Source organism: Arvicanthis niloticus, chromosome 27 (assembly GCF_011762505.2).
Source record: "Arvicanthis niloticus isolate mArvNil1 chromosome 27, mArvNil1.pat.X, whole genome shotgun sequence".
Classification (NCBI taxonomy): Eukaryota; Metazoa; Chordata; class Mammalia; order Rodentia; family Muridae; genus Arvicanthis; species Arvicanthis niloticus.
This window is the reverse complement of record NC_133435.1, coordinates 23098826-23112604: the sequence shown is the minus strand read 5'-3', so window position 1 is coordinate 23112604 and position 13779 is coordinate 23098826. Positions and strand designations below refer to the sequence as shown.

The 13779-nt window shown below is 37.8% G+C and overlaps 1 protein-coding gene across 1 annotated transcript in view; it reads left to right on the top strand.

Annotated features, from left to right (window-relative positions):
• Positions 1-13779, top strand: part of LOC143439592 (uncharacterized) — a 62744-nt gene that overhangs the window by 36460 nt on the left and 12505 nt on the right. Inside the window, exons 8-9 of the mRNA XM_076925930.1 lie at positions 2798-2846; positions 10864-10942. Coding sequence (XP_076782045.1) covers positions 2798-2846; positions 10864-10942 — 128 coding nt within the window. The remainder of the gene's footprint in view (positions 1-2797; positions 2847-10863; positions 10943-13779) is intronic.

The window sequence follows — 13779 nt, the reverse complement described above, 5'->3', positions numbered from 1 at the left end:
GTGACTGTTGTGATGAAGAATCTTAGACTTACAGATACTAAAGTAGTATCTCTGGATATAGTAAACATGAAACTCATATTAATTAATTCTAAGGCAAGTTCTCTTGTTTATCAGTTTATGGGTGTTTTATAATAGAATGGATCAATGAGTCTAGTCACCCCATTGTAGGAAGATGAAATGATTGAATAGGCTGAGATTAATTATGGAAAAAATGGGGCAAGGCAAATTTGGAAAGGAAGAATATTGGATTTGATTCAAAGGAACAGGAATTTAGAGCAGAGATCAGGATCCTAGTTTTATGATAAGTCTGATAAAGACAACACAAAACTATAGATATGAGACATTAAGAGTTTCCAGGTAATTCTGACAAATTTGTTCCTTTTGTTTGCTTAGTACTGGGAAGTGATAAAATTCCCTTTAAAAGTTGTTAATGTCACCCAAGACACTGGAGAATGTCTCTAGAAAAACGAGAAATGTTGCACTATTTATTTGACCTCATTTTATAGAGAGTGGATTAGAGTCCCTTATGTACCTTGGGCAGGTGTCCTCTCAATGGCACTTCTTTTCCAACTCACTGCTATTCTTCTTATGTATATTCATGGTCAAGGTTTACAACTGGTTGGCAAAAGGCTCTTGAACTTAACAGTTGGCATCAGGATGCTGTGAGTTCATGAGTTCAATGGCCTGCTCATGTCCACCAAACACTGTTGGTTGTAGTCCTCACTAATCTCTGGCTTTCATTAGTCTCTCTGTGTCCTCTTGTTCCTTATTTGTGTTTAAGTTGTCTCATTTAAGCCTGAGCACTTCACAGACACATACTCTCTGACGTTTGACCATGTGTGAGTCTCTATATTAACCACTCTCTTCTGCAAAGAGGCACTTTGCAGATGGAAACTAAGAACTGCACCTTTCTATGGGTCTAGAGACAAATATTTACAAGGAAGTCTGATATGGTGCTCTTAGCAAACTTACACCCATTTCTTCCTGTGAGGAGAGCCTTCGGTAAATCAGAAAGCAGCTTGTTTACTCATAGCATCTGTAGGATTATTTTATGCACAGCCACATCGTCTTACCTGCCTATTACTTATTGTTGCCTGTAAGTGTTCACAGCTGGGTAAGACTTTACCTTTCTTACCTTGCTGCCTGCATAGAATCTTCTATGAGAGCTAGTCAGGAAGAAGGAAGCTTCCTAGTAAGAACCAGCTTCATTTCTTCATTCCCTGTAACCATAGTTTCTGGTGTTCCCTGTGGCCACAGTATGTAGTATTCCCTGTGACCGCGGTATGTGGTGTCTTCCACAATGGAGTCTTAAATACAGTTCTGGTGGGCATCTGAGATTAATGACAATAGCCATATTGTATTTTTTTGGGGGGGGTGTCTCTGGGATTTCTTTGACCAGCAACTCCAGAGGAAGAATTCCACACACAGAATTGGGATTTTGGTTTGCTAACCTTTAGCCTGTATACAACTCTATTAATATCTCTCTCTCTCTCTCTCTCTCTCTCTCTCTCTCTCTCTCTCTCTCTCTCTCTCTTTCTCTCTCTCTCTCACACACACACACATACACACACACATACACACACACATACACACACACACACAGAGTTATATACTGGAGGGATTGGTCAGTGGTTAAGATCATATACTGCTCTTCTAGAGGACCAGAGTTTGATTCCTGTCATCTATGTGAGATGGCTCACAGCTGTCTGTAACTCCAGCTCTAGAGAATCTGTCACTCTTTTTTGACCTCTGCTGGCACTCATGTGCACATGCCAACACAAAGTTACTTATACCTACACATAAACAAATCTCATAAAATAAGTCTTCAATATGTATACATATTTAAGAAGCTAATCAAAGGGTGTGTTTTCATATGGCCTTTGAACATACTTGGTGTTGGTTACCGCTCTTTCTATCCCCTCCTCTGCTTTCCCCCTGTCCCCTACTTAAACCGTTGGCTCCAGTTATTCCCCCATCCTTTATATCTTCAGTGTTCTAATACTATGATTTTTTTAATGTTTTAATATTTCTGTGAAAAACATTAATAATTGTAAACATACTCTTAGAATTTGCAAATTTATCTCTCAACATTTTAAAATGTCTAAGGAGAATTACTTTACTATTTTTTCAGGCAAAGAAAGTAATGTATTTAAATTGTTTTAAAAGGTTGTGTGTATGTGTGTGTATGTGTTTGTGTATGTGCATGTTTGTGAAGGTCTGGTGGATGGCAGAGGACCCCTTTAGAGCTGGAATTTCATGTCATTGTGAACAACCCAGCATGAGTGCCAAGAACAAGGTTTGGGTCCCTCAAAAGAGCAGCAAGTGCTCTTAACAACCAGGCCATCTCCTCACCCCTGCCATGGGTTCTTTTAAATAGGTGTATTCCATAATGAAGAAAAAAAAGTACAACACTTGAATAATAACGCTTGGTGTTTGATCCAGGATGAGAGGGCAGAGAGGGAGAGCTCATCACTGTAATGTGTTTTATGCTGTCAGATTTTTTCATTTCTATGAACCATTGATGGGAGTTTCAGCTCATTTCCTCCATTGTAGGCAATTTTTAAATGCAAAGTATTTCTAAGGTGCTGCCAAAATATTGTCACAATATGAGCCTATAAGTAATTCACCATTGAGCAGTTACTAGATCAGGGTAGGTGGAGGCAGGAATGGTTAACTAAAGATGGTTTAAACGCTTAAGCCAAATTACAGTAACAAAGTAAAGAAGTATAATTCGCTGATCTCTTACAACATTTAAGGATTCATACTTACATACCTTGCTGTACTTTTTGCTCTGAAGGCCTATCAACCAAGCGGATACTGAAGTGACGTCACCTACAGCAGATGAGGTTTGTAATGTTGGTCTTGGGGAAACATAATCATTGCTGAACTTAATTTATTTTTTACTTAGGATTTTAAATAACCATTACTCTTTTTCTCATTTAATTAATTTTTAGAGAATTTCACACAATGAATTTTGATCATATTTATTCCCTGCCCTAAACTTCATTAAGGTCTGCACCCACTTCTCTACCCAATCATTTGTCTTTTTATCTTAAAAAACTAAATTTATTGATTTATATTGGTTGATTGAGTGTCTGTGTGTGTGTGTGTGTGTGTGTGTGTGTGTGTGTGTGTGTGTATGCGTGTGTGCTCTCATGAGGAAGGCAGAGGATAACTTGTTAGACTCAGTTCTTTCCTTCCATCTTGTAGACCTTAGGCATCAAAGGAAGGCCCATGAATCAAACTCAGATGCCATGCTTGACAACAGTTGCTTTCTACCTGCTGAACTATTCCCATCCTCCACTCCCCTTCCCCTATCCATCATGCCTTGTTTTTAAAACCCATAGAGTCCAGTTTGTATTCCCCATATGCGATTAATACTTTTCTTACAAAAACAATTTATCTAAACCCTGTTCACCTGACACCAAATTCCAAAATATTTTCTCTGAACCTGATGTAATGTACATGGATTCCCCTCTCAACCCCAGCTTCTTCATAGGAAATTGATGTGTAAAATAGAAGTCTTTGAGGCTTTCACGACTTATTATAATAAGTTAAGATATACATGCTGCCTAGCATGGTGGTGCACATCTTTAATCCCAGAACTTGTGAGAATGAGACAGGAAGATCTCTGAGTTTGAGGATAGTCTGGTCAGCAGAGTAAATCTGAAGACAGCTACATAGAGAAACTGTCTTGAAAATACAAAACAAAAAGATGTAAACACTAATCTAAATGTTTGTTTAAAAATTCCATCTTAGTTTTGGTGTGAAATTCAGTAGTATACACTGTAAAGCTAACTCCTTTGTTGAAATGTATACATGAGCACTTATCTGTGCATTCTCTCTCCCTCTGTGTTTAATAGTCAGTCAATTCTCACATGAGGATTAAAAATTAAGCTTAATCTAGAGAATGTACATGTGGTTATGCATTGAAATAATCTAATTTTAGCAATTCTCCTTTTGAAGTTTAATTACATTCAAGTTCCAAAATTGAGATGTCTTATGGAAACTTTGTTGATATCAATTTTATCAGGAATCTTTCTAAGACTCTTCCGTAGACATGTGTTGATGATTTATTTGAGGTTGAAGATCCTAAAAGTAAATATATAGTAAATAAACAAGTGGAAGGTAAAGGTTATATTCTGTTTAGAAAGCCTTTGTTCCCTCATTTTTATCAGTTTTTGAGAATCTTGTATAATATATTTGATCATTTTTACCTACTCACCTAATTCATCTCAGATCCATCTCTAGTAACTATCCAACTTCAGGTCCTCTGAAAACAAACAAACAAACAAACACACACACACACAAACATACAAACCTAATAAAAACCTCATCAAGCACAGTTGATGCAGCCCAGACACTCTGATGTGACCTTTTACTGGAGCATGCTTACCCACCCACCCTGGACTTCACTTCCTCTCTCAGAACCTACCAGTTGCCAATAGTTCCATAGCAGTGGATGGCACTTTATGCTGACTTTCCCTCAACATGCTGGGACATCTTGTGGCTTGAGGTTGTTCAGGCTTGTGTATGCTGTTTCAACTACTGTAAATTCATATGTTCAACTGCCCTGCTATGTCTGAAAACCAGTTTCCTTGTAATCATCCATCACTTGTTGCTCTTACAATCTTTCTTCCACTTCTTCTACAAAGATCCCTGAGATGGAGGGGGAAAACCTATGATATAAAAGTCCTGATTAGGCCTGTTGATTCTGACATCTTGTATTCTCTGGACCTTGGCCAGTTGTAGGTCTCTGTATTAATTACTATCTACAGCAAAAGAAGCGTTTTTGGTGAGCACCAAGATTCGCACTGAGGTGGGTTGAATATGTTTGGCTGATGGGAAGTGACACTATTAGGAGGTGTGGCCTTGTTGGAATAACTGTAGCCTTGTTGGAGGAAGTGTGTCACTGTGTAGGCCAGCTTTGAGGGCTCCTAATGTTTAAGCTCTGCCCAGTGCTGAAGAGAGAGCTTCCTCTTGGCTGCGTGCAGAGGTCAGTCTCCTCCTGGTTGTCTTTGGATCAAGATGTAGAACTCTTCACCAGCACTGTGTCAGCCTGGACACTGCCATGTTTCTTGCCATGATGACAATGGATGGAACCTCTGAAACTGTAAGCCAGCCCCAACTAAATGTTGTCCTTTATGTTTCTTCACAGCAGTGGAAACCCTAACTGAGACATGCACTAATCTATGTGTGTAATGATAAATCATTAGCCATTAGTTTAATACTATACCAATTTAGCAGAGAAAGAGTATTAGGTGCTTCCCTGTGACTAATCTAGTCACAGGTTCTTGGCCAAATATTGGTACCAGGTAGGAGTTTTAACTGGTGATGGGCCTTAAATTCAATCATCCAATAATTGATTCCTTCTGTGATTTTTCATGCCACTATTATACCAATGGGCATATTGTGCCAGGTTGGTCATATTGTAGCTCACAGAGTGCATGTCTGGGTAAGATTAGTGATTTTTCCCCTCTGGTAACTTGTATGGTTCCCTTATGCACTATTAAAGTTAGGTAGTAGGAATGTAGCATCCAGGTGGACACCAGCTGATCTCTTTACATTCTATCACCAGACTATTTGGTGTCTTCATCAATATAGTCTTACCATTAAGTACTGGAGAGAAACCATGAGCAATGGCTATAGCCTGTAGTATTTGGGGTCTGTGGTACCTCATTGGCCAACAACTCAAAAAGAAGTAACCTATTCCTGGCACTGAGATTTTTGTTGGCTAGCCTGTGATATATAGGAGGGGTATTGTTGGCCTAGTTTAGGGTAACCTCATTTAAATTGATTTTACACATATGAATGTATATATTTTAGGAGACTTCCCCAGTAGGCTTTCATATGACTTTCTCAAAATTTTAGTTACCCTACTTACATAATCCCTTGCCATTCTGCCTTTCCCCATTTCTTTAACATTCTATACCACTGTGTTCTATCCCCCCGCTTCTGGTCCTCCCACAACCATGCTTCTAACTTAACTTTCTGTCATCTATGAATAGTACAAATGGAATATATCTGAAGAGTCAATGCTAGAGTTAACACATGAGAGAAAACATGCACTGTCTGACTTTGTGGGTCTGGGTTCCCTCACACAGAATGATTGTTTCCAGCTCCGTCCATTTCCCCATGGACTTTGCATTTTCCAAAACTGTTAAACAATATCTAATTGTTTAAATGCACCACATTTTTATTATCCAGTCATTAGTTAATAGACATCTTAGGTATGGCCATTTCCTGACTGTTGTAAATAGAGCAACAATAAACATGAATGAGCTGGCATCTCGATAGTAGCATAGAAACTTCTGGATCTATGCTCGAGTCATATAGCTTGATAATGTTGTCGATCTCTTCCTAGCTTTTTGAAGAACTGCCATAGAGGTTTTTATAGTGGTGGCTTCAGTATATCAGCAGTGAAACTGTGTTCCTCTTTTCCACCTCCACATCAGCACGTGTCATCATTTGTTTTTTGGATCTTAGGTTTTCTGATTGTGGTAAGATAAAATCATAAAGTAGATTTCATTTGCATTTCCCTGATAGTTAAGCATGTTGGATATTTAAAATATTTCATAGCCATTTTTATTTCATCATTTGAGAACTTTTTTTGTTTAGATTTATGTCTTGGTTTTTGAGATTTTTTTCCTTAATGCTTAGTTTTGTATATTTTTAAAATACTTTATATATTCTAGATGCTAACCCTCTGTCAGACTTATAGTCAGTAAAGATATTTTCCTGTTCTTCAGGGTGCTTCTTCACTCAAATGATGGTGTCTTTGCTGAACAAAAGGTTTTAGTTTCCTAGATTCTGATTATGTAACTATTGATTTTAATGCTCATGCTATCACATATTTGGTTAGAAAGTTCTCTCCTAGGCCAATGAGTTTAACTCTATTCCCACTTTTCTCTTGCATTAGATTCAGGTTATTGAGTCGTATATTGAGGCCTTTGATTTAGTTGGAGTTGACCTTTGTATAGGGTAAGAGAGAAAGTCCTAGTTTCACTGGTCTGCATGTACCTATCTAATTTGACCAGAACCATTTGTTGACAATTCTTTATTTTCTCTAGTGTTTAGTTTTGGCTGTTTGTCAAAAATCAGGTGACTGTATGTGTGTGAACTTCTAACTAGGCCCTCAGTTCCATTCCATTGGCCACCGTGTCTGTTTTTATGACAGTGCCATGCTGGTTTTGTTGCTATAGCTTATAGTATAAGTTAAAAATATGGAATGATGATACCTTCAGCATTTTTTTAAATCTATTCATGGTTATTTTAGATGTCCTGGCTTTTTTGTGTTTTCATTTGAAATTTAAAATTATTTTTCAGTTTTCATGAAGGAAGTGCACTAGGATTTTGATGGGGGGTTCCATTGAATTTGGTTTATAGATTTCTCTTATTAGGGTAGATATTTTCAAACTATCAATCCTGACAATCTGTGGGCATGAAGAAGAAAGAATCTTTTTCAATTTCTCCATTTCCATGTCTAAAGTTTTCACTGTTTAAAATTTCCCCTCCCTTGAAGAGATTTATTTCAGGATACTTTAATTTTTTGTGGCTATTTTGAATGGAATCTTTTTCTCGAGTTCTTTCTTGGTATGATTGTCATTTGTACATTAGAAAGTTTCTGACTTTTTTGTGTTCTACCACTTTGCTGAACCTACTAATCAGCTCTAAGATTTTCTTTGGTGGGATCTATAGGGTACATATAAAGATAGATACATTTTCCAAGAGACAAATTTTCCCATAAATTTCCTTAAAAGTTTATGATTTTTCAAAGCAACACAATATTGAAAATAAAAATCATTATAAAATATAGGATACAGTAGTTTTGAAAAACACATGATATTAGAAGGGAAAGTGGTGGTAGGTATGTGGATGGAGTGGGGAACACATTTGATCAACACATATTATAGTCATATTAAAATTATCAAACAGTTAAACAATTTTCAGAAATAAACTATACTTAGCTAATGTTACAATTGTGTTTTCATAGCTACTGATTTTGATATATAGCAAGATTATCAATATCTAACTACTTTCCATTTTAATAACTATATTCTATTATTTAAATCATACTACACACTATTTCTTAGCTCTGGGTCACACAACTTTTTAAATGATTAGATCAATATGAATCTAAAATGGCTAAACCATAGGATAAAAACAATAGGGAGTCTGATAGTCCTAGTGCCTATGAAAAAAGAAATACTTTATGAACTGTTAGTACCAAGGAAGTGTTTGTGAACCCTGAAAGACCAATCAGGAGCCGACCCAACGTAATTATACCAGGATCTTTATTTACAAGCTCCAGCATGAGCTTAACTCACCTCGGATCCACCGGAAGGTTCTGGTGGAGAAAAGCCATGAATACTCATTGGCACAAGGTTTTATTGAAGATAGCAAGTGAGGGGTGAGTGTTTCTAACCTGGCAAGCATCTAATTGGGGGCTACCATGGCCTTTAGAACAACTGGCTGGTGTTGGGAGCCAAACTATAAACTTAACTTTTGCTTTCTTCTTAATTGGTGGTTGTTAGGCAGGGGAAGGCTTGTAACTTGGAAGTGTAAATTTGTTCGGGAAATAACCTAGAGACTGATGTTACATGTTGGACTTGTTGGGGAGAGTAAGCTGGAGATGTAGGTCTTGTTGGAGGGTAGCCTGGAAACTGAAGCTAGGCCCAGGTTTTGTTGGGGCGTAACTTGGAAATGAGCTAGGTACCCTATTTGAGTTTAAATTTAGGTCAGGTTGCCTAAGATGGAGTCAGAACCTCAAAAGTTTGGTTTCTTAGTACTATACATTTATATTCAGACTTATCAATTCAGAAATAATATGTGATCACAAATGAATTATGGACTATTAGGACAATGTTTTCTATTTGTGAGTTCGGCTGTACTGTGTGTGTGTGTGGGTCTTCATTTAGATATTTGCACAGATGCCAGGCATCATGTGGACACACACATGCATTTAGAAGTTAGAAGTCAATGCTATGTGTCTTCCAGGATCTCCACCTTAAATTTTGTGACAGGATCTTACACTGAAATTAAAATCCACCAATTCAAGTAGGCTGTCTGGCCAGTAAGCTCCAGGGATCTACCCTTTCCTGGTGTGAGGATTATATAAGTATATTGCCACTCCTGACCTTGTCCTTAGCTCTGTGAGTCTGAAACCAAGTATCTCAGGCTTGTGTAGCAAGCACTCTACCCACTGCTGTGGTGTGATTATGCGTGGCCCAGGGAATGGCACTGTTAGGAGGTGTGAGCATGTTGGAGGAAGTACATCACTGTGGGGATGGGCTTTGAGAGAGCTTCCTCCAGGCTGCCTGAGGATGTCAGTCTTCTCCTGTTTGCCTTTGGAACAAGATGTAGAACTCTCAGCTTCTCCAGCACCATTCCTGCCTGGATGTTGTCATGCTTCCCACCATGATGATAATGGACTGAACCTCTGAACCTGTAAGCCAGCCTCAATTAAATGTCCTCTATAAGCGTTGCTTTGGTCATGGTGTCTCTTCATATTAATGTAAATCCTGACTAAGACACCCACTAAGCCATCTCCCTACTCTTGTACTTTCTAAACTATAGGACAAACTGAAAAACATAACTATTTATGTTATATTATAATTGTATGAACAATTCAGATGCTTTTCACTGATGATGTATTCTGTTGAATCCTATGATCAATTTTGATGCTTATTTATACTCAGGACCATGATTTGCTTCTCTGACTAGAAATCAAACTTTTCTCACACTTTTCTTGGGATAAATCTTTTCCTATATGCACCTTGTTTCTTTCATTATAGTCAGTGGGAACATAATGCTTTAATATAACCCTAAGCTTTGTGTGTGTGTGTGTGTGTGTGTGTGTGTGTGTGTGTGCGCGCGCGCGCGTGTGTGTGCACTACAGTGTGTTGGGGAGGTGTGGTGGTTTGAATGCGATTGCCCCCCCCCCCCACGGGCTCAGAGGTTTGAACTGTTGGTGACCAGTTAAGGTAGACCATAGAGATGTGGGCTTGCTTGAGAAACTTTGTTACAGGGTATGGGGTATGGTTTTGAAGCTGAAAAGCCATGAGAAAGTCCAAGTTTGTTCTCTCTGCCTCTTATTTGTGGTTCAATATGTGAGCCCTCAGTTTCTTCTACAGCTACTGTCTGCTGCTTGCTGCCATGCTTTCCCATCATGACAGATTGTTATTAATCTGAAACAAAAAGCCCAAGTTAATCTTTCTTTCTATAAATTGCCACGAGCATAGTGTTTTATTACAGCAATAGGAAAAGGCAATGCAAGGAGGTCAGAGGACAACCTCATGCATCAGTCCTTGCCTGCCACTTTGTTTCAGGTGAGTTCTCTAGTTGTGTGCTGCTGTATATGCAGGACAAGGAAGCCTACCAGCTTCCAAGGAGCTGTATTTACCTCCTATCTCCTTGTGGGATTGTTGAAATTACAGATATGCAAGCTCAGCTATTATATCTGGCTTTAATGTGGGTTGTGGGGATTCAAACACAGGTGCATGGCAAGCCCTTTACCAACCAAGCTATCTCTTCAACCCAATATATTTGAAATCTTAACAACACTTTATAAAATATTTACTCACATCTATATCCATAAATTTCTATAATATTGCTGTACATATTAGTAAAGTTATGTCCATGAAGTTAAGTGGTTATTTTGAAAGTTAGTTATGGGAACTCTGTTTTATCCTAATTTTTCTTGGTTTTATGCTTTGAGTTGTCATATTACCTTTTGCTTTTTTAGCAAGGAACAAGAAATCTCTACACTGGAGGGTAATGAATTATAATTTTAATTTTGTATTACTGAGTACTTGTTATTAATTACACAACATTATAAAATATCTTATTTCAAAATTCATTCAGAAAGTGATTGAAATGCAAGACCCTCTTACAACCAATGAAGCAAGTACGGAGAAGATACAAACCTACAGACCAGAACCAGGTAAATTTAGAAACACAAAAACTCTGAAAAGAAGTATAGAATATTGAAGACAAACTATTCCCATCATCTACTAATTAGCTTTAGGACTTAATTATTATATTAGATTTGATGTAAAAGATGCACGTACCAACATCCACATTGCAAAGTAAGTTACATATAAGCATGAGAAAATATTTTTAAATTGTAGTTGTTTTCTGTTCATATTTATAATATTCCTCCTCCCTTCCCCTTTTATTTCCTCTACTGTCTCTGCCCCTTTCCCATCCCTCTCATCTTTATGCCCTTTCGTCATTATTATATACATACAAGCATTCACACATACACAAATATATATTAATGCAACCTGCTGAGCCCATTTAGTGTTGCACATATGTATGTATATGTTTTAAGGGATGACCACTTGGTACTAGATAACGGATTATGGGCTCATCTCTGGGGAAGATTCTCTCTCTCTTATCAGCCATTAATTGATGGTGGTTCTTCATCTAGGGTAGGGCTTCGTGAGGTTTTGCCCATCCACATTGGCATGTCAGCAGCTTTTGTTTTTGTTCATGTCTTATTTAGATAACTATATTGTCAGGATCCTATGGGTGCATATGTCCTATTCCTCTGACTTACAAGTTTCCACCTCCTTTTCCATGATGTTTCTGAGTCTTAGGTACTGTATGTGTATCAGTTGGGGCTGGCCATCCCATTGGCAGGTGTTCTCTGTGTTTTGGTCAATTGTGGGTTGATGGTCTATAATAGCTGCAAAGAATCTTCTTTACTGCAGGGCTGGAACCACAGTTGGCTGATTATATAAGAGTAAACATTTAAAATGCTGTTTGGGCTTGGCTAGTTTTTGTCAGTTTTGTGTAATTAGAGAGGAGGAGACCTCAGTTGAGGAAACCCTCCATAAGACCAGTCTGTAGCCAAGCCTGTGGGCCATTTCTTGATTACCGACTGATGTGGGAGGGTCCAACTCATTGTGTTTGGTGCTACCCTTAGGAAGGTCTTGGATGGTGTAAGAGAGCAGGCTGAGAAAGCCATAGGAAGCAAGGCAGGAAGCAACATTCCTGTATGGCCTCTGCTTCAGTTCTTGCCTTTAGGTTCCTGCCTTGATTTCCATCCCTGCATCCCTGGGATGAAGCCTACTTGATCATGATGAATGATCATTTTGATGTGTTCTTGGATTCAGTTTGCAAGAATTTTATTGAGTATTTTTGTATCGATATTCATAAGGGAAATTGGTCTGAAGTTCTCTTTCTTTGTTGGGTCTTTGTATAGTTTAGGGATCAGCATAACTGTGGCTTCATAGAATGAATTGGGTAGTGTTCCTTCTGTTTCTATTTTATGGAATAGTTTGAAGAGTCTTGTTATGAGGTCTTTGAAGGTCTTATAGAATTCTGGACTAAATTTATCTGGTCCTGGGCTTTTGTTGGTTGGGAGACTTCTAATGAATTCTTCTATTTCTTTCGGGGTTATGGGGCTGTTTAGATGGTTTAACTGATCCTGATTTAACTTTGTTACCTGGTAATATGTTTAGAAAACTATCCATTTCATTCAGATTTTCCAGTTTTGTTGGGTATAGGCTTTTGTAGTAGCATCTGATGATTTTTGAATTTCCTCAGTTTCTGTTGTTATGTCTCCCTTTTCAATTCTGATTTTGTTAATTTGGATACTGTCTCTTTGCCCTCTGGTTAGTTGGGCTAAGGGTTTAATCTATCTTGTTGATTTTCTCAAAGAACCAACTCCTGATTTTGTTGATTCTTTGTAAAGTTCCTTTTGTTTCTACTTGGTTGATTTCAGCCGTGGGTTTGATTATTTCCTGCCGTCTACTCTTCTGGGGTGTATTTGCTTCTTTTTGTTCTAGATCTTTCAGTTGTGCTGTCAAGCTACTAGTATTTTGCTCTCTCCAGTTTCTTTTTGGAGTTCCTCAGAGCTATGAATTTGCTTCTTAACACTGCTTTCCTTATGTCCCATAAGTTGCAATATGATGTACCTTCATTTTAATTAAATTCTAAAGTCTTTAATTTCTTTCGTTATTTCTTCCTTGACCAAGTTATCATTTAGTAGATAGTTGTTCAGCTTCCAAGTGTATGTGAGCCTTCTGTTGTTTTTGTTGTTATTGAAGACCAGCTTTATTCCGTGGTGATCTGATAGGGTGCATGGAATTATTTCAATCTTCTTGTTGCCTGTTTTGTGACTGATTATATGGCCAATTTTGGACAAGGTACCATGAGGTGTTGAGAAGAAGGTATATTCTTTTGTTTTAGGATGAAATGTTCTATAGATAATCTGTTAAATCCTTTTGGTTTATAATTTCTCTTAGTTTCACTGTGTCTCTGTTCAGTTTCTGTTTCCATGATCTGTCCATTGCTGAGAGTAGGGTATTGAAGTCTCCTAATATTATTGTGTGAGGTGCAATTGTGTGCTTTGAGCGTAGTAAAGTTTCTTTTATGAATGTGTGTGTCCTTGCATTTGGAGCATAGATGTTCAGAATTGAGAGTTCATTTTGGTAGATTTTTCCTTTGATGAGTATGAAGTGTCCTTCTTTATCTTTTTTGATAACTTTTGGTTGAAAAGCAATTTTATTCTGTATTAGAATGGCTACTTCAGCTTATTTCTTGAGACCACTTGCTTGGAAAATTTTTTCCCAGCCTATTACTTTGAGGTAATGTCAGTCTTCGTCACTGAGGTGTGTTTCCTGTATGCAGCAAAATGCTGGGTCTTGTTTTCATATTCAGACTGTTAGTCTATGTCTTTTAATTGGGGAACTGAGTGCATTGATGTTAAGAGATATTAAGGAACAGTGATTGTTGCTTCCTGTTATTTTTGTTATTAGAGGTGGAATTATG